Source organism: Larus michahellis, chromosome 9 (genome assembly GCF_964199755.1).
Source record: "Larus michahellis chromosome 9, bLarMic1.1, whole genome shotgun sequence".
Classification (NCBI taxonomy): domain Eukaryota; kingdom Metazoa; phylum Chordata; class Aves; order Charadriiformes; family Laridae; genus Larus; species Larus michahellis.
The window spans coordinates 3,612,541-3,632,256 of record NC_133904.1 but is presented as its reverse complement, the minus strand read 5'-3'; the positions used below and the strand labels follow the sequence as shown (position 1 = coordinate 3,632,256).

The 19,716-nt window shown below is 56.0% G+C and overlaps 3 protein-coding genes across 7 annotated transcripts; 1 reads left to right on the top strand and 2 right to left on the bottom strand.

Moving 5' to 3' along the window:
* The first annotated feature begins 164 nt into the window (after positions 1–164).
* RASL12 (RAS like family 12) lies at positions 165–10,472 on the top strand. 5 transcript variants are annotated; one of them, XM_074601094.1, is made up of 6 exons: positions 165–442; positions 6,458–6,574; positions 6,687–6,743; positions 7,880–7,953; positions 8,040–8,230; positions 9,049–10,472. In XM_074601094.1, the coding sequence occupies exons 2-6, from the start codon at positions 6,466–6,468 to the stop codon at positions 9,431–9,433; spliced, it is 816 nt and encodes a 271-aa protein (XP_074457195.1). In that variant the 5' UTR covers positions 165–442; positions 6,458–6,465; the 3' UTR covers positions 9,434–10,472. The 5 variants fall into 5 exon arrangements, with proteins under 5 accessions (XP_074457195.1, XP_074457194.1, XP_074457192.1 ...); XM_074601093.1 differs by lacking the exon at positions 165–442 and adding an exon at positions 5,328–5,607; XM_074601091.1 differs by lacking the exon at positions 165–442 and adding an exon at positions 5,371–5,607 and having other exon boundaries at positions 9,007–10,360.
* KBTBD13 (kelch repeat and BTB domain containing 13) lies at positions 525–4,050 on the bottom strand. The gene has a single exon (XM_074601087.1). The coding sequence runs from the start codon at positions 3,921–3,923 to the stop codon at positions 2,541–2,543; it is 1,383 nt and encodes a 460-aa protein (XP_074457188.1). The 5' UTR covers positions 3,924–4,050; the 3' UTR covers positions 525–2,540.
* On the bottom strand, positions 10,427–18,703 carry SLC51B (SLC51 subunit beta). Its single transcript, XM_074601095.1, has 6 exons — positions 18,517–18,703; positions 14,729–14,829; positions 13,323–13,697; positions 12,876–13,019; positions 11,944–12,034; positions 10,427–11,110 (listed from the first exon to the last, which is right to left on the bottom strand). The coding sequence occupies exons 2-6, from the start codon at positions 14,766–14,768 to the stop codon at positions 10,888–10,890; spliced, it is 873 nt and encodes a 290-aa protein (XP_074457196.1). The 5' UTR covers positions 14,769–14,829; positions 18,517–18,703; the 3' UTR covers positions 10,427–10,887.
* Positions 18,704–19,716: the final 1,013 nt, after the last annotated feature.

Below are 19,716 nucleotides of genomic sequence, written 5' to 3'. Positions count from 1 at the left end.
GAGATATTCGTGGGGAGTCACAGGCTCTTCTTGGAGCTCCCAGCCCTGTTTTTACTCCAGCTTTCCCTCGGTTATACAAGCTTTTATTTTTGATACGGCCCTTATAAGGCAAGTCCGTTCTACAGACAGCTTTTCATTACGTTCACCCTTGCCAAGATGATGTCACCTTAAAAAAGAAACTTGCAAAAGGTTAAACTGTGATTAGATAGATCGCTTCGCCTCCAACTGTAATCTTTGGCGGAGTAAACACCGTGAAGATTGAAAGGGGAAGATAACGGTGCTGCGCCGGTGCCAGCGATGCCGAACGTTGCGGGCTGAGTCCTGGTGCAAGGTCCATCAGCGGCGCCGTGCCCGCTCCCCGCGCGGAGGCTGAGCGGCCTCTTGCTCTCGTTAAGAGATTCGCTCGGTCCTGGCTTGTCGTTTTTTCCCCCTACTTGCAGAGGTAAGAAATGTATTTTTTTTTTTTTTTCCCTCCCTGCGCGCCTAAAACGATCTTGTGTTACTTTCTGTATCACGGTCTGGATTGATGGATGCAAAAAATGCCTCCTCTCTTGGGAGCATCCCTGCCATACTCACCGGCGCCTGCCAAGACCCGCTCTTTTCCCCAGGTGCTGCACTTACAGTCTTAAAACCTTTCGCATTTTGTCGGCAAATATCTTCGTAAGCCCGTGAACTGTCAAAAAAACAGCATCGGAAGGTAGGGTGGGAGAGGTTGTATGGTTTGGTGGTGTCGGAGATGGAGGGAAGGGGAGAGCCTGCCAAGTTCAGCCGTCCCGGGTTAGCCGCAGGAGCCCGGCATAAGTATTTTAGTAACAGAATTATTTTAACTTTATTTTAATGGAGGGTTTAAGCTGTTTGTTCAACTTAAAATGGCTTTAAAGCAGCGCGCTTCCGTGTGCTGCTTTCAGTTAGGAGAAGACAGCGTGAAATGTTAATTGGCTTCATCTAGGAAGGGAACAAGGATTTGACTTGATGAGCTTTGTGCTAACGGTCTGCCCGAGGCCGGGAACGCCGCTCAGCCGATGCCGCAGCACGGTGTAGAGCTGGGGGCGGTCCACCAGTGTCCCCTGCCTCCCCGGTGCCACCATCAGACCCCCACCGGCTGCAGTCCCCTCCCCAGGGGTGACAGCAGGGTGGTGGCCCGGCCCAGCGGCAGAGGGCAAATGGGGACGAGGCGCGTCCAGTGGTTTTCAATCCGGACGTGGATGCGAGCTGGGGGTTTCTTGTTTGTTTTGGTTTGTGGTTGTGTTGTGTGGGGTTTTTTTCTCAAATGCGGGAACTGTTTTGAAAATGCTGAGAACTTGGCGAGGGTCAGCAGCGGAGGTATTTGAGGCATCCCAGCTGGTATTCCCTTCCGCTCCGCCTCGGCCGGGACGGCACGGGCAGCCCGGAGCCTGCCCCACGGACGGGGAACCAGCTGAGCCATGGTCTGTGTTTGCTGCTGCCCTGGTCCACCCTGGTCTCCCAGCAGCGCCGTGGGAGCTGTGTGTTCCTCAACCATCCCCAGAGCTGGTGTTGAGGGCTAGGAGCCTTCAACACCATGGGGTGGTACCTCATGAGAGCAGCTCGTCTGGTTGTGGAGCTCTGCTAGTGGAGAAGACCTCTGCAAGCCTGGCATCACCGCCCAATGGTGGTGCTCTCTCCCTTCCTTCCCTTTTTGCGTCTTCCGTATTTCCAAGGTTTGCCATGTCCTGAAAAACATCCTGCCTTGGCACAAACGAGCCTCTGACGAGCACCAGCCCTTGCCACTCTTGGGTCTGTGGTGGGGTTTGGCAGATGAGCCTGGAGGAGCCAGTGGCTGGCTAATACGCTCAGGGGGGTGACAGACGGTTCCCAGGGCCCAGGAAGCCCTCATAAAGCACCCCATGCCCAGGAGATGCTTTCCTTCGTCCCCCATCTCCCCTCTTCCCTCCTCCCAGGACGCTGTTGTGTCCGGGAGCGGCCGTGGGGATGTCCCCGGGGAGCGTGGGGCTGCCTGGGAACCGCACTCCCACGTACGGCTCTGAAACGGAGCCGCAGCTGAAAAAGCATTCAGTGGGCAGGAGCGAGCCTTGACGTGGAAGGTTTTTTCCTTCAGAAGGGGGAGAAAAAAACCCCTAAAACTCAAGAGTAATGAAAACCACAATTTTTCTTAGCGCTTTCCTTTTAATTCCAGGATATAATGAATGATTTGCCATCGGAGCAGATAGGAGGTGGGATGCTGCACACCTTTAGAGCGTGGTCAGAATAAATATAACCCGTGTTTGTGTCTCTTTGGTGTCTGTCCTCTGCAGAAGCCACGAAGCTCTGCATGCAGTTGGTTCACGAGCCCACGTCTGGTAGGACTTTGCACCAGCCCATGCAGGGCAGGCAGAGGCAGGCAGAAGCTGCCTGCAGCCCCTTTCTCTCTGGCAGGGTCCAGTGTCACCTCCGAGGTCCAACGTGACACGTCCCTGGACCTGGGCATAGCTCTGCAGAGGAGGAGAGGAGCCCAGGGGAGCGGTGGGTGCAGAACCGAGGCCACGTGCAAGGAGAGCATCCCGACGTGAGACGGGGGCCACCTACATTGCGATGTCGTGGTTGCGCCTCGGCAGCCGCAGGAGGAAGGTCTGCAGGGAGCCGCTGCGCGGGAAACCTGCCCGCTCCTTCTTGAACCTCCAGGTCTCCTCTTCCACGGAGTAGAGGAGCGTCAGCATCTTGTTGACGGTGTAGACAGTGTCACCCCTGATGACGGCGGTGAAGAGGGCTCCTTTGCTATTCAGGAACTGCCCGGGCAGGGCAGTCCACTGCCGCGACGTCAGGTTGAAGCAGTCGATGACGCAACGCAAGAAGTCATCCGACGGGCCGTTGCGCATGACGTAGAGGTTGTCGCGGTGGGCCACCATGCAGTGCCCGTAGCTCTGGTGCCGCTTGAGCTCGGTGACGGGAAGCCATGCATCTTGCTGGGTCTCGTACTCATAGATGACGGTGGTGTCCAGTGGCTTCCACAAGCAAACAAAGATCTGCCCCATGGCTTGGGCGCAGGGTGCCGCTGCGCTCGGCTGTGGCAGGTCAGAGACAAACGTCCAGGTGTTGGAGGCCACATCGTACCTCTCCACAGACTTCAGCGAGATCTTCTCATACTCGCCACCGATGGCGTATAGGTAGCCCTCGTGGCCCACCAGCCTGACGTCGTAGCGCAGCTGATGAGGGCTGGGAAACTCACTCCAGGTGTTGGCATCGGCATCGTAGCAGAAGCTGCTCTCCACCACCTGCTTGCTGGCCCCGTAGACGCCGCCCACGATGTAGATCTTATTATCCATGGTTGCCATGCCGGCTAGGAATGTGCTGGCACTCAGCGGCAGGCAGGAGAGGGTCCTCCACGTGTTGGTCTCCTCATCCAGGTAGCAGATGGTCCTGGAGAGGTCCTCCAAGAACTCAAAGGTGGGTGTGTGGGCTCCTACTGCCACGAAGGTGCTGGGTAGGAGGGCTTCCACGTAGGCCAGCAGGTCAGCGGAGAGGCAGTCCAGGTACTCCTCCAGCTCGGCGTAGCTGTCCCTGATGTAGAGCGCAGCGCAGTGGAAGAGGTCCAGGAGACCGAATATGGCGGCAGCTTGGTACAGCAGGATGCAGTTGTCGGAGTTGATGGAGTGGATCAGGTACTTGGCCAAGGGCTTCACCTGCAGGAAGGCGGCACACTCCACCGCCTGGAAGGTCTCCTCGCTGCCGAGGATGGGCCTCTCACCCGCCAGCACCTGCAGCATGATGAGGAACCCGGCCGCGCTCAGCTCCCCCAGCCCGATCTCCTCCTGCGTGCTCTCCTTCATGCCCGAGCGGAAGAGGGCACGGAAGTACTCGCTGCTCTCCACCAGCAAGGTCTTCTCCACCCAGAACGACTGCTCCTCCACCCGGATACGCACCCGCTCCGGCGGCCCTGCCCGAGAGCCTTCCTCCTCTGGGGTCATCCTCACCGGGGGGCTCAGTGGCTCTCGGGGGGGAAATGGTCCTCCGTGCCGTGTCCCGGCGCAGCCCCCTCCTGCTCCCACCACCCGTCGATGCCTCTGCTGCGCTGCCCGGCGGCCGCCACGCCGCTGCCTTGTAATATAAATACCTTGGGCTAAAGATAGCCGAGCTCGTGACCGGGGCCTTTCAAAGGCATCCACCGAGCTCAGCTGCCCACCCAAAACACAGGCAGAGCTCTGGCGTCACCGGCCGGCGCGGGTCGCGGCGGAGATGCCCCGGCTCATCCCACGGAGGGTGCCCGGCCGCCCCGGGGGAGACGGGTTTATGTCTCCCTGCTCTTGGGCATCCTCCTGGCGATGCCTTCCCTGCCCTGGGGAGGCCACCACGTTTGCGTGGCCGGGAAGAGCGTGTTGCCGCACTATTTAAATTTTTTCCCTTATAAAAGTGAGTTTTACGGCCACGGGGGGGTAACCGATGTCAGCAAATCTCTGTGCCGTCCAGCCCGGCCGTGGGAAAGGGGCTTTGCTGCCCCCGAGCGTGGCCACGGGCAGGGACGGACCTTCGTGGGGCCGTTCCCTTTGCGACCCTCCCCAGGGGGGAGGCACGGAGCGACCCGGGCGACGTCCATCCCTGGCGCAAGGAGCCGTAAACCAGCCCCTGCTTCATCTGGGGATGCCGTGGCGAGAAAAACGAAGGGCAAAACTCCTTCTCTCCAGAAAAGTCCCCTCCGGCCGCAGGGCTCGCCCCGCTCCCCCGTAACACCCGGCCACGGGCAGAGACAACACCCCCCCCACACACACACTCATGTAGAGGTTGATGATGAAGAAAAGTGTTATTTGTGGCACGTCGCTCATTTGTGTGCTATTCACAGCTTTTTCTGGCTAGAAATCCTGTTTCGCCTCTGCCGCGGGGTGCTGAGGAGGGCCAGCAAGGGGCCCCCCAGCTCCCCCCATCGCCACCTGCGCCTGGTCTTTATTTTTTGACGCGTAGTTTAATCCAAGCAGCATAATGATGCGTAATTTCATCCATTCTGCCACAGGTATATTTGTTCCTCCCTCTTTAGCCCCTCATCCCAGCAGCCGGGAGCTCCCGGGGCACCGCGTGTCGGCAAAGCCGTTGCCCCAGGATCCCGGCCCCAGCAGGTTCCCCCCAAAATCCCAGTTTAGGGGAAAAGGCAAGAGCTTTGCACTCGTGTTACTGTCATTGATCCTTGTTGGTACCCAGTTTGAAATACCACATTTAGCTCTGATTGCTTTTAAGCATCCTTGACCTGAGTCCAAAGAGGGTCTGGGGGTCGGGGGTCCCTGGAGGGACTCTGCGTCCCACGGGGCAGCGATCCCCATCCTCCTCATCCTCCCCATCCCTGGGGCTTGCAGGGACTTCCACGCTCCCAGACTATTTTGGGAGGGTTTAAAAATATCCTCCCTGCATTAACGGGCAATAATCCCAACGGCGCAGCAGCCCCCGCGTGGCCACGGAGCAGCCTCTGCCCCCCAGCCCCCGGTACGGTCTCCCCCCCAAGAAAGCCCTCGGGGCCGGCCCAGGGGCCGTATCCTGCGGTCCCGGGCGCTGAGCCCCATCCCAAATGGCTGCAATCGCCATGACAACGCTGACTTCAGCCTCCGCCACCTACTCGGGCTCTGAGCCCGCCGGGTGCTGGCTGATGGCTCGGTGCGGGCAGCAGCGGTGAGTACTCCCCGCGCTCCCCTTCCTCCCCTCAGCATCGCGCCTTTTGGGTGGAAAAAGGGTGTGTTTGGTTTTTTTTAACCCCTGCAAAGTTTCTGCCAGCAGCAGAAGGTCTCTGTGCTTAAACGGGCTGGGCAAGTGGTGGCCAGGAGGGTGGCTGTGGTGGCCAGGAGGTGGCTGTGGCGGCAGCATCGCTACACCTGCCTGCAGGAGGTGTAATGAGTGCACCGGCCTCAGCTGGGGGAGTGGGATTGGGTTTTGGCTTGCTGGGGGCTCAGTGAGGTGCCGGGAACATGGCGAGGTGGCCACCAAGCGTGGGCACGATGGGTTTCGGGGCCAGGGGTCCCTGCCCAAAGCCCTGGGGAGCTCAGGGGTCCGGCGTGCGCCCCGCCGGGGGGACCGTCCTCGGGGCGGCCGGGGCAGCGTGTCCAGCCCGCCGCCGGCGCGGCAGCTTTCCTTACAAGGAGTTTGGCCGGGGCCCGGGCGGCGGGAGCCGCGCTCGCCTCCGCCTGCCTCATTCATCCGCAGCCCCGGCGGCCGCTGCTCCCCCGGCCCCCGGCCAGCCCCGTGTCTCCTCCGGCGGCGGGTTTCGAGGTGGGAGGCTGTGTTTCTCGTCTCTTTCTGGGGTGCGATGGGTGGGCAGAGGGATGGGGAAGGGGGTCGCTGTCGCTGCTTGGGTGGGTGCCGGCTGCCTGTCTCCGGGATGCGGATGGAGGAGAGCAGATCCCCCTCCCCGGTGCTGCTGAGCCCCACTTTCCCCCAGGCTGGGGCACCCCACGAGCCGGGGGGCGAGAAGGTGCCCGTGCGGCATGGCAGTGGGTGCCCCACGTCCCCCCTCTCTCTCCCGCAGGACGGAGGATGTCCTCGATGTTCGGCAAACCCCGAGCCGGCGGCGAGCGGCCGCCCCAGAGCCCCCTCGCCGAGTGCAACGTGGCCATCCTGGGGTGCCGGGGGGCCGGCAAGTCAGGTGAGACGGGCACCCTGCCGCCACGGGGATGGCCGGGCAGCAGAGGCGGGGGCCGGGGGGCCGGTGCCGTTGGGGGGACACCCGCCTCACCCACCTCTTTCACCTCCTGCAGCCCTGACCGTGAAGTTTCTAACCAAGAGGTTCATTAGCGAATACGATCCGAACTTGGGTAAGACACTTTCTCCGCGGGTGTTTCCCCCGGGTTGTCCCCCATGAGCTCCCCCCCATGGAGCATCCTTCCCCTCTCCTGCGTTTCCCACGAATATGGCATTTAAGGGAGGGGGTGGGGGGGAAAAATCCCACTCAAAATGACATGAAAAACAACGGAAGGGCTGGACTTGACCCAAACTGCCTGTAAAAACAGAGGTGAAAGCGGCGCTCTCTCCACGGGCACGTCCCATGGGGAACGTCGGCTCCTCGCGTTGCCCCAAAGCAACCGAAAACCAAATTATTGGGGGTCTTTGGGGAGCACCTGGTGCCTCCTGCTCGCTGCTGGGGGTGTGGGGCAGGGGAAGGCTGGGGCAGCGAGCGGGGGCTGCAGCGGGCGGCCCCAGGGGCTGCGATTTGCAGCGAGCGGTTCTGGTCATTTTTTTTTCTGCTCATTTGAGTAATTAATAACTATTTTCCTAGGCCTGACTCCAGGGTGCGGGGAAGAACCGTAAATGATTTATCGGGGACATTAGGGAGATATGGACCTTGTCCAGGAACTGACTCCAGCCCCTAATAACTCAGCGACTCTGAGGAAAGAAGGATAAATCCTTTCCTCCTCGGATCTTTTTTGGAAATGTGGTTTCATCTTCCCACGTCAAAACCTTTCCGAAACGCATCCGTTAGGACCCGGCTGGGAGAAGGCATCTTTCTCCCAGGGGAAGGCCTCAGCGGCTCTCCCTGCCTGCCCTCCTTCCAAAAGAAAAGGGCGCTCTTTTTGCCTGATTTATTGGGAAACAGCCCCGGTGTCAAGCCCCCAGCTCGCTTTATCTCGCCGGGTCGCGGCATTTAGATAAGGGCTGAGCCTTGGGCACAGCGACTGCTGCGCCGGGCTCCTTCCCCTCCCTCCTTCTCCCGCAGGAGCCCACGCTTGCGGCATCTGGGGGGAAATAACCACTCCCAGCCGGGCTTGCCCAACGGCATCACCCCCAGCCCCCCAAAATAATGTCTAAAGAAGGAGTGAGCTGGGAGGCGCCGGGGGAGGATGCTCCTCACTATGGGATGAGCTTTTTCCACGGTGCTCCAAGCGTCCAGGGCTTTGCTTGGCTTTGGAGAAGACACGCCGGCCCATCCTCACAACCACCCTTCTCTTCGCAGAGGACACCTACGCCTCGGAGGAGCTGGTGGACCAGCAGCCCGTGCTTCTGAAGGTGATGGACACCGCCGACCAGGTGAGGCAGCGGGACACCGCTGGCGCCCAACGCCCGGCGTGACCTGGCTGGACCGACCACAGCTCAGCCGCTCTTCTCGCCCCCAGGACGGCCCCGGGAACTGCGAGCGTTACCTGCGCTGGGCCAGCGCCTTCCTCGTCGTCTACAGCATCGAGGACAGGAAGAGCTTCGAGGGCTGCCAGCGCTACCTGGAGGTCCTCGCCCTGCACGCCAGGGGCTGCCAGCGCCGCTGCCCCGTGCTCCTGCTGGGCAACAAGCTGGACATGGAGCAGTACAGGTACCGGGTGCGGGGCAAGGCTGTCTTTTCCCGGGGTGGGGGGAGAGCTCGCAGATCACCCCCCCATCCCTCCGGCTGGGATGTAAACCCCAAATCTGATTTTTTTTTTTTTTTTTTTTGGTGGTTATTTCCACCCCCGTTGGTATTCACCACGTCCTCCCACATCTCAGAGGTTCCTGCTCTCCTGCCCGAGGGTTGATGTGTTTATTTTTGGCCCGTTGGTATTTTCAGCGGGACGTTTTTCGGCTGCGTGGTTAAGGCAGCGTCACCGTCCCCGGGCAGGGCTTGAGCCCGCTCCAGCTCCTCGCTCCCCTCCGGATGTGCCCTTTCCCTGGAGCCCTTTCTCGCCCCATCCCCGCTGCCAGGACGGGATGTCCCCGGTGTGTTTTTCTGGCCTTTTGTGCCACTCCGGGGCTGTGCTGAGCGTTGGTCCCACGGGTCCTTGAGTCATGCGTGATGCTGACCCCCCCCGTGCTCCCAGCACGGAGGCTTCCCCCTCCCCGCGCTGGGGACCTGCCCCATCTCCTCCCCGCTCCCCGGTGCGCTGCCATCGCATCCAGCCCCCCGTCTCCCTGGCGCACACCCCAGGATGCACGATTCCCCAGGGACCTGCACAGCGCTTTGCTCCAGGATTTCGGGAAAGGCAAAATTCTTTTGGACTCATGTCCCCTCTTTGTCCCAGGAGGGGACAAGCGGGTGCTGCTTGGCGCTCACTGGGATGCAGGGTCCACTGCTCCCTGCCTGCCCCTCTCGCTCCACTTTTCGGGTGGCTGCAGCTCCCCAAGGGATGCCGCATCCGTCCCCTCTGTTCCCGCCAGGCAGGTCCCCGCAGCCGAAGGGATGTCCCTGGCGAGCAGGTTCGGGTGCCTCTTCTACGAGGTGTCGGCGTGCCAGGACTTCGCGGGGGTGCAGCACGTCTTCCACGAAGCCGTGCGGGAGGTGCGGCGCCAGGCGGAGCGGAGCCTGCCCATCCGGCCGCTCTTCATCACCGAGGAGCGTCCCTGCCTGCCGGTGGCCACGCCGGTCGCCCTGCCCCCCCGCCAAGGCTTGGCCAGCTGCACCTTCAACACCCTCTCCACCGTCAACTGCAAGGAGATCCCCCCGGTGGCCCAGGCCAAGCTGGTCACCGTCAAGTCCTCGCGGGCTCAGAGCAAGAGGAAAGCTCCCACGCTCACCTTGCTGAAAGGCTTCAAGATATTTTAGGATGTGTCCCTGCGGGCTGCGGAGGGGGCGGCGAGAGACCCCCGTCCCCCCCCGTGACAGACTCACGGGCACCGCAGCCACCGCTGGCAGATGGTGGCCCCGCTCTCCGTGCCGGGGCAAAGCCTGCGGTGGCAATTTGGCGAGCGGATGGGGTGCCGAGAGTCTGAAATCGGCGGTGGCATCACTCTGCCTGCCCCTGCCCCGGATCTTGTCCCCCCTGGCCGAGCGCTGCCGAGGTGTTTGCACCCTGTCCTGCCACCGGCGCCGGGGGCCAGCCCAGCTTTCCATGAGGATCTGGGCAGTTCCCGGAGCAGCCGGAACCGAGGGCACTGCCGGGAGGGCGAGGGCTGTCCCCAGGGCCCCCGGCCGGCTTGGGCACCTGGCGCACAGCGACGGGAGCCCAGGAAGGGGGAATTAAACACAATCAGGCATGGAGGCACCCGCCTCATTCGTCTCACACGTCTCCTGACCAAGCAATAAGTAGGAGGAATTTTTTTTTTTTTTTTTCAATCTGAAAGAGAAAGGTGCAGGTATTGTTTCAGCCAACTCAAGGCCTCAGGTGTCCTGAAACTGTTTCCCACGCATCGAAATAAGTCATACCAAAATAGCTGGTTTTTTAACCAACTTTTTACTCTACATAGTGTTCCTTCTCAAAGGCTTTTCAAGGAGAGATGCTTCGCTGATGAGGACAGGCTCTGAAAAGCCTTTGTTTAAAAGACTGATGTATTTCCAAAAATGTCTTAAATTATTTCACGGCTTCTACGTGTGCCCGGTGAAGGGCGAGAAGTGAATCCTAAAGCAGACCAGGCTCCTCCTGTGCCCAAGCCAGGGCCAAGGGCTGGGCATTCCGTTTCATTTGCTGTATCAGGTTAAATCTTCTGCTTCTCCCTTGGAGTTGCAGCTACTCTGCAGAGTAAAATACCTACGTGTATATTTGTACATATATATATATATATATGACCTCACTGATGGAGACAGAGCTTCAACATGGGCTTTTGATCAACCATTTTGGAAAATATTTTAATAAAGACGATTTCTGAAAAGAACAAAAGCACCTCTGCTTCAGCGTGGCTGTTTTCCTGACGGGACGTGATGGCGCGTTCCCTGGCTGACCGCAGGAAAAGCCTCCCATCTCCCGCCTCCCGCCTCCTGCCCCGGCTCAGCTCCCACCCGTTACGGGGAGGCAGGTGGCGGCTGAGGGAGGGGGCGAAGCTGCACGGGAGAGAAGGCCGGAGGAGCCCAGCGCCGCGGGTAAAGACCAGCTGGGAGCTGAAACGGGGGAGGCACGGGTTTGCCTCGAGTCCGGAGCCGCTTCTGCAGGTGCGGCTCTGCTGCTTTCTTTTTTTTTCTCTCTTGTTTCCCCAGGCTGAACTGCATTTTTAAACTTCCGTCATTATGAATTGAGACATTCTGATACATTCCTTAGGGCCTAAATGGTTTGACTTCAGCTGCCGTTATATGGTGGCATCCTCAGACTTCTCTGCGTACAGAGACGTGACGGTCCCATCCTTCCACTGGACCACCACTTCTCCTGATCTCTGATCTTGGGGCACCGGCTCCTGCTTTTGCGGCTCGGCCAGGCTGTATTCCTGCACGGACATCAGGGCTTGTTTGGCTTCCAGCTCAGCCTCCTGGACGGTTTGCTCTGCTTCTCTATACATGTGGATCTTCCTTTTCCTGCAGGGAAGGCATAAGAAGGAAACGCGGAGTGAAGCAGGAAGCCCAGCCCATGTCTGGGAGCAGGCATCTACCCCCGGTGGTGGTTACATCCATCTCTTGGCACCTCAGCCCTGGGAACATCAGCTGCCTACGGGCAAACCCTGCCAGCTGCACTGTGTCATGTAAGTGCTCTGAAGTGTTTGAGTGCTCACAGCCACGGGGTTTACACTTGGAGAACACACAGCACCCAAAGAGAGGAGGTAACACCCAGCAAGGCATCATTCAAATGAGAGCGTGGCCGACTTGGAACGTCAGCTCTTTTTCTCTCATTTAAAGGAGAAAGCGCTGACCCAAATGTAAGTTTTCTTGCTGTAGAAGACAGCGAGCTGCTCCTCAGCTGCAGGGCTGTTGTGCAGCAGCATGGCCCCAGGGAACATCGTGGGAACACAGACGGGGAGAGGCTGGGGAGTCCTGCTCCAGACCCCCTATATGCCCCCGTACTTACGGGAGAGCACCTCACGCCACACATTTAATGCCACTTCCCTCCCAACAGCCCCCTTGGGCTGGGCAGAGCTGTTGCAGATGCTTTACTGGTGAGGACAGAGGGCCTGGAGAAGTGGCTTGTTCCAAGCGACACACGAGGAGAGCAGGGAGTCAGGCAAGGTTTGACAATGAAGCGCAATTCAAAGGGAGTTTACCTTTGCTCTTCTCCCCATCACTCGGGGCTTGTTCCTGCCCTTTGTCTCAGCACACTGCCCTGCCCTGCCCTGCCAAACCCCCGCGTCTGTCTGCATGGGCGGATCTCAGCGCATCACTACACACCAAAAAGCTCCCAATTTTTCCTGACTCACCTGTTTCGCACAACGTTAATGGACAGGAGCAGAAGACCCAAAATCATGGCCACGAAGGAAAGCGCAAGGATGGAGTAATTCCACGTTGATGCTGGGGGAAAGCACAGAGAGGCAGCGTTAGCGTGCACAGGGCAGTGTGGCCAGCAGAGCCCGGCCAGGCATTTTCTGAGGGTCCCCAGCTCAGAGTGCCACGGCTCGGCTGGAGGATGAGGGCAGAGGTGCTGCCAGAGCTCCCAGAGCAGAGCACCCATGTCATATTTTTGGGGATAATCTCAGCCAACTCTCCCTCCCGGGGAACGAGACTTACTTAAACAACTGCTTTCTGCCTCTCCCAGCCCCCCGCCTCAGGCTCTGTATCTCACATCTGCCTCGCATGGCTTTTCATCCTTGCCCGAGAGCTGTGAGCGGCTGTCCCCGCGGGTGGGACTAAGGCCGAGAGCAGCAGCATCCCACCATGAGCACCCCTAGAAGGGCCCCTCCGCTCTGCAGCTTTTCTCTCTGCTGCCACACTCAGGCAGGTAGATTTTGCCCTCGAACACAGGCTGGCGTGTGCAGCACAGATGGCAGCAGATGCTCCGTCCTTGATTTCTGTGGCTTTGAAGTTGAATCTCAGGGTGCTGACCTGCTCAAATCGATCTGCTTCCTCCACCCTGCCAAAATCACCGGTCATCCCAGACCTTTGCTCTCTTGGCGGGCTATGCCTGGAAAGAGGCTGAACCCCCCTCTGGGAGGAGGCATTATCTCAGCAAAGCCTCACGCCGGTCCTCACCCATGGTCACCTTCTTCTGGAGGTGAGACTGAGGGTTTGTGTTTCTGGGGTGAAGCACTTCCTCGGGTAATTCCCTTGGGCACCTCAATCAGGCAGGAGGGTTAACAGCCAAGGACTGTGTATCTATTTCAACTCTCAAGCCAGGAAGGTCAACGGGACTTACGGTCTTCTCTGCGGAAGAACCAGAGCAGCTCCTCCAGCTCTACTTGATCTATACCCAGCGCAAGGGTCACGTTGCCTGTTGTGGGGTCATACATGTGTGTGCTGGCAAGCGCTGCAGTGAAGTACCTGTCTTTCTCTGCCTCAGCTGTGGAGGAAAGGAGCAGAAAGATTAAATGATCGCTCACTGCAATACTTCGGGCCAGAAATGGCCTTCCCGTCGGCTCCCAGGGTTGCCCAGCATGTCCCTCCAAGCAGGCAGAATGCAGCCATGAGGGCACAGCCTTATCTCATGCACCGAGAAGTGGAGAGCCTTTCTGGCTCACACTGCAGATCCCATTACGGTGGGGCATGCAGAGTTGGAAAGACCCCGGGACGCCGGCTGCACCTTTCCACATTCCCCGGCAGCGCGGGGGTGTGTGTCACCGCTCCCTGGGCATGTGGCACTTACCTGCTTTCTCCTCACAGACGCTCCTGTTTGCAACGTCTTGCCATTGGGCCTTGAGGCCTCTCACGTTATTGAGAGCGACTCCTTTCTTGTTTGCCACCAGGTAGCCCTGGCTGCTACCCAGAGGAGAGAGCAGCGAATTCGAGCAGTCCCAGCTCATGTAGCCCGTGCTGCCGCAGAGACTCGTCTGCACTCTGTCGGCCTCCGCCACGGAGAGGCAGCTCTGCGTGCCGTGATTCATCAAAGAATCGCCTTGCCAAGACCAGTCCTGGAAATCTGACTCTGGATTACAGTCCTCCAGCAGTAAACTCCCATCCATCAGGCTGGCTTGTAAACACAGCTTGACTTTAGCATTTTTCATCAGAAAGGCTTCAGTGTCTGCAAAGAAACGAGCACATGAGCGTGGCCATCCCCTAAGCATAGGACATATATGCACACAGAATGTCCAGGGCAGATGGGAATGACACCAATTCTGGAACTGGGAGATCGGTGTAGGGCAAAAGGCATTCGAGAGGCAAATGGCCTTCAGTCCAGCTTCTCTCTGCCAGGGCTGCTGGGCTCGTAGCTGAACTTTCCCTAAACCGCGCTTCTCAGCAAATACAGCTCAAGCGCATCCTTTTGGGTGGGTGCTGGGAAGCTCAGCTCAACTTGCCCTTGCAACTAGTGCTGAGCTCTGAAGCTGTATCTGTAGCTGTTCCCCGGAGAAGAGATGACGGTAGGCTCCTCTCCTAGACTTGAGCTCTGCTGGGCCCCTTGGCGTCCTGGCCAGCCTGGCCACGCTTAGCCCCTTCCTGCCATTCCTGGGAGGTGAGCGGCTGCTCTCTCGGTTTGTTCCAAGCAGCAGAGGAGGCTCAGACCCTTTGGTGAGCCCCTTTGCTGGCTTCTGCTTTGTCTCTGGGGACAGGCACCTTGATGTCCTGCTTCAGCTGGATGAACTAGGAACTGCCTCCAATGTCTGTGTTTCTGGGGAACCAGAGGGGGAAGGGTTTGGGACTCAGGTCTTTCCAGTTTGGCTGTTTAACCTTAAAGTGTCAGCTGGAACATCCCTCTGCACAGCAAAGGTGCAGAAAGTCCCAAAATACATTGACATTGGGGAAAAAAAATCAAATGTCTGTGATTCAAGTGTCTTTCTTCGTGTCAAAGAGATTGCAACAGGTCTTTAATGCATGCATTTGCCATAATACCATCTGTACGTGTTTGCCCTTGGCAAGCGAGGCATTCAGAAGGTCATACAACAATGCTGGAAACTCTCGCATGTGTACATGCAAGCTCCCGAGAACCTGCCCTGTAGACAATGTCTTGTTGTAACCCCTGCTGAGCCTGGTGTGGGTGAGAGCCCGTGAAGAGGCACAGCCTCAGCATGTGTGACCTATTCACCCACATTATTACCCTCCAAGCCAAGACTCTACCTTGCAGCAGGAAAAATGGGATGATCCAGAAGAACTTCATATTTGCATGTGCAGCTGGGACGGATCACGCCTTCACCAGTGTGCCTTCAGTGCACAGATGCCTGGGAAAGAGAGAGAGATGAGAGGTAAGAGATAACCCCGCGACGTCCTCTGCTAGCTCCCACTGTGCAGTGCCACTGGTTCTGCCGGTGGGACCCTTGAAGTTATAGGAGTCATTAATCAGAGGGATGGAGACAGCAGGCCAGCATGTTTCTCCTCCAGTTTCTACAGCAGATGAAAGGAGACAAAACCACAAGCAGAAGTGATGAAGTGAACAACTCTGCACTCACACCGATTCCCCTCCCTGCTCCAGCTCTGTATTCAGAGAGGGGACCTGATGTACCCCTGCAGCTGTGTCACCTGTTTTCTTCTGTGGATGTGAGTCTGAGCTGCCAGGACAGGGTGCAAACACCCTGTGAAGCCTTTGAGGCAACAGCAGAGCGGGTCTGGCATGAGGCCTGCTGCCTGGGGTGGGACCCCTCACTAGGTGACCCTGTGCAGATGTGAGCCTGGCTGCTGGGAGCCAGTCCCTCCCCAACAAACCTCGCTGCTTCCCTCCCTGCTCCCCTGCCATGATCCTTAGAGAACGTACTCTGTGGACAGTGACTACCTGCTGCCACTCCACAGATGGCAGAATAAGGGCATGGAGATGAGAAAGTGGAGGGCTCAGCTCCAAGAGGAGGAAAAGCTGACTTGCCACTGAGGCAAAGGTATCTCCCATCCCTCCGGGAAGCAGAAAGCTCATCCTTGACCTTTAGTCCCTCATTTGTCAGTGGCATCAATCCAGTTTTTATGGCTTCTTGTCCAACTCGGTTCTTCAGCCTCCTTTGGAGGGACCTGATCTGAACAGAGGGCTTTCCCGACAGTCCACTGTGAGTTAGCTGGAGATGATCAGGTGGCTCTCCCCAGGCCACTGCTCAGCCACTGCTCACTGGCCTCATCTGAACGGTCACTCACTCAGAGGTGAATGACACCACAACACACGTGCATCCCTCAGACACGCTGGCCCCATAGGCCATTAATTATTATATGAAGACTCAGACTTTTACGACTGCATGATACTCTTAACTTTTACCCGCCTTTGTAGTGTGGCCTGGCACTGTCTGAAACTGTTCCCTGGAAATTGCTCATGAGCTCGTTCCACTGTGCCAGGCGTGTCAACAACGCTGCTGCTGACTCCTCAGGGAAGCATTTGTCCTATCGGTTATAGACCTAATGATTGCTACTATTTTCCCCCCCCCCTTCTCAATGTCTTCACAATTCAAAGTTCACATTTTATAGCCAACCAGGCATGCAGGCTTGCTCCCTGCTGCCAGAAAACCACCTGTTAGCAATTTTTTGAGGACAGGACTCCGAAGTATGTGGTCCACTTTGACTCTGTATTTCAGAAAATACTGGCAAAGCTGCTCCCCGCAGTTAGGTATGCCAATTACCTTACCATCCAGGTAAGCTTTAGCTTATTCACATGGATCGCTCCTCAGAAAGGAGGAAATAAAGTCTTGGTGCCAATGAAATCCAGTTATAAGACTGCTACACCCTAATAAAACGTGCCACTCGAATGTGTTAAATCTTGCTGTGCAAGGCTTCTGTCTAATCATTTGCTGGAACAGGAATATTTGACATGCATGTTGCTGATTTTCTCCTAAGGTGTTTCATAACTTGTGGGACACCTCCTGGTGTCCGCACTAAAGCTCCCATGCACAGCAGGGATGCTTAGAAAGCTGCTAAAAGTATTTCACTACTTCATAAAGTCCTCAGCATCACCAAATCTCTCCCAGGCATGGGAGGCCAGAACGCCTCAGGTATAATACAGTGGCGGAATGGATATTTATCATGCTTTAACAGGAAATTTATATTAAAGACTTTAAGGAAACTCCCTGTTATTTTAAAGATCTTTTACATCTACATCAAACTGGCCAAAGAAGTTTAGAAGTTTAATTCATCAAAGCTATAAACCAAAGTGTTCTCAGGCCAGTGTATCTACCCCAGAAGAGAGCCTGAGCAGGATCTAGAACACTGCCCACACCACCAGTTTCCCCAGTAAGGAAACAGTGAGTCCTACAATTGGGCTGGACACACTCTGGAGAGTTTGGATCTTCCAGCCTGAAAGAGGGATTCTTAAAGTTCATCTCCTCCAGCTTCCCTCGCACAGCTGCTCTGCCCCTCTGCCCACATCCCGGCGCGGGCGAGCACCGCTCCATCGAACCAGCTGAGGGAGTGTGGGTGACGTCTTCTCTCTGCTCCCCTGTCCGCACGTCTCAGCAGTCACTCTGGCTGCAGTTGGATGGGGACGAGCCCTTAGACCCAGGCCTTAGTCAACTCTAAGCTGTGGACTTTGGTCTCCTAGCCCTCTGAAGACACCCCAGACCCTTCTGAGGTTGCTTCCCAGCTTGGGTACAACACGGGAAGGTCAAATGAGAGAGAAAGCTCGCGCATTTTATGCTTGTATGGAAGGAGGTAGAAAGAACAAAGAAGCCAGCATCTTTCAAGGAAACATTTTACCTGTGTTATTTTTAGTTTATACCTGAACAATTTTGTAATTTCTTTCTTTTTGCAAATGGGATTTTCACATCAAAACCTGCAAAATTTATAAGCTGTGTATACTTCAGGAACAAAGAGTCACTCGCCAATGCTGTCCCAAACCCTCTTGTTCAAAATCAGGATCTGTGGACTCTGGTGGCATCCTATGAAATATCAAGAAAGTACAGAAAAATGGAAAGTGACTGCTTTTTGTTCTACATATCGATGCCAGCACTTAAGTGGTAAAATCCTTCCTCGTGATGGAAGACTTTGGAGATATGGGACCTACCACTTGCACAGGGCAGAGCTGAGGGGTCGGTGCTCTAAAAGTTGGCATAACCCAGTGAGCGGCCTGTCCCATGTGGAAACACACACGTCCCCAGCTGCACGTGGACTCTTTCCAGCCAGGACACAGCACGCGGTGCTGTGAAACCACCACGTGCTCTGTATGTTGGTTTTTATCAGGTCCAATACTCAAGGCTCCTTACCAAGCCAGATGTTGCCCTCACTCTGCAGATGAGAAGTCTTAAGATACTTACTACACTGATTAAGTAGCGATGGGGGAAAAAAAAGTCTTCTGGAAAGACCATCAAGTATAGCTTCTGTTAAGATGATAAAGTCCCTCCGGATACTCTACTCGCTACACAATATGGGGCAATGCACTTATAATGTCCCAGTCTGTAAAACAGTCTCCTCCCGTCAGACTCTCTGTCTGGTGGTTATCTTATCTTAACCGATTGTGTTAAAATGTGCCAGTTATTCCAAATATATTATAAAAGTGGGATGCCCTATCTTTGCGATTCATACAGGATACACAACGGCACACCACGGAGGTACAAATGGATGGGTTGGTTTATAAAGGTACATTAAGGACCAAGTTCAATTAAAGAACACAAGAAAAATGTTTAATATTTAAAATACTAACGCAAGAAGGCAGTCTGTACCGTCTTTTAACCTTTGAAAAGTCAAAAGTTAAAGAGCAAATCTGAGTTATATTAAATATTTTCCTTTGGCTGCTTTCCAGGCTGTTTATATGCAGGAGTTATCCCAGCCTGCTTCTAACTTGCCATTCAGTCTCTGCTTAAACAAGCCATACAGACTTTGCTTAAAATTTCCAAGGATCCGAGCTTTCTGACTGAAATAAGTAAATAAGCCTTTCTTTACAGATAGCTATAAATTAACCCGCCAGCTAGTGCACCAGGAATGTCCGTTAATCTCCGCTAACTCACCAGAAACACGCAGTTCCCAGCAGAAAGGAAGCTACATTTCTTCTTTAAGCCCCGCTGTCTGAAGACGTCTCCTCCGAGCACCCGTCAGCGACTTACGACGGCAACAAGATTGCTTTTCCTCCTACTCTCGGTATGCTACGCGCTGTGATTCATTCTGCTCCTGAGTCATGTGTGAAGGCCAGTCCAACAGGTGAGGTTCACTCCAGCCCCTGAAAAAAAAAAAAAACACACCTCTTTAGTGGGTCCATTTACAGTACGAGGTGAATGACCTTTTCCGAAAGGACGAACCTTAGGAACTGCCAGCTTATTTGCTCAAGCTATTGGCATAATGACTATTAAAAGAGCATGCCGAGTAGAATGACACTCAGTAATAAGTTACCCTGGGGTTAAAATAAAAGATAATGTTCACTCTGCCTGTCTCGGTCCTCATTGCATAAAGGAAGTATGTCCTGATAAAGCAGATATTAGCCCTTTTTTTTTTAGTGAATGGTCATTCTAAGGCTCTCAGAGCATCTTACAAGAGTGACCGACTTTGCAGGCAAAAGAAATATGAGATTTTGCTATCCCTGTCTCACAGGTACTGGCCACAGCTGGCTAAGTCAATAGCCTGCTAAGAGATTTTGCAGCATCAAAAGGCTGATGGGCTGTCTTTTTGTGCCAGCCACATTTGGAAAGGAGGATTCCTCCTCCCTGAACTACCTGATCCACGGATGGAGCTGCATCCCACAAAGCAAGCTAGATAGCTCTCAGTGATGGGCTTGGAGTACACAGCTAGCATTGGTTAGCTTAAGCTTAACGGGAGATGGGCACAGTCTCCACGTTTGTCCTGTTCTCGGTGTTTTCCAGCTTGAAATGGATGTTTTCCTGGCAACAGGACAAGAGGTAATGGGCACAAACTTGAGCATAGGAAGTTCCACCTAAGCATGAGAAGGAACTTCTTTACTTTGGGGGTGGCAGAGCCCTGGCACAGGCTGCCCAGAGAGGTGGTGGAGTCTCCGTCTCTGGAGATATTCAAATCCCGCCTGGACGCGTTCCTGTCCAGCCTGCACTGGGTGACCCTGCTCTGGCAGGGGGGTTGGACTAGATGATCTCCAGAGGTCCCTTCCAACCCCTACCATCCTGTGATTCTGTGAAATAAAGTGTCTTTGGCACACTGAAGCCATGTTGCAGTGTGATTAACCTTTTGAATCCCACCTCATA

Bases quoted from the DNA above. Each gene is read 5' to 3' on its own strand.
- KBTBD13 (XM_074601087.1), bottom strand. From the start codon at position 3,923: ATGACCCCAGAGGAGGAAGGCTCTCGGGCAGGGCCGCCGGAGCGGGTG.
- SLC51B (XM_074601095.1), bottom strand. From the start codon at position 14,768: ATGAAGTTCTTCTGGATCATCCCATTTTTCCTGCTGCAAG. The intron at 13,020-13,322 runs GTAAGTGCCACA...TTTCCTCCACAG, and splicing joins CGTCTGTGAGGAGAAAGCAG to CTGAGGCAGAGAAAGACAGG. The intron at 11,111-11,943 runs GTGAGTCAGGAA...CCTTCCCTGCAG, and splicing joins ATTAACGTTGTGCGAAACAG to GAAAAGGAAGATCCACATGT.
- RASL12 (XM_074601089.1), top strand. From the start codon at position 5,901: ATGGCGAGGTGGCCACCAAGCGTGGGCACGATGGGTTTCGGGGCCAGG. The intron at 6,202-6,457 runs GTGGGAGGCTGT...TCTCTCCCGCAG, and splicing joins CTCCGGCGGCGGGTTTCGAG to GACGGAGGATGTCCTCGATG. The intron at 6,744-7,879 runs GTAAGACACTTT...TTCTCTTCGCAG, and splicing joins CGAATACGATCCGAACTTGG to AGGACACCTACGCCTCGGAG.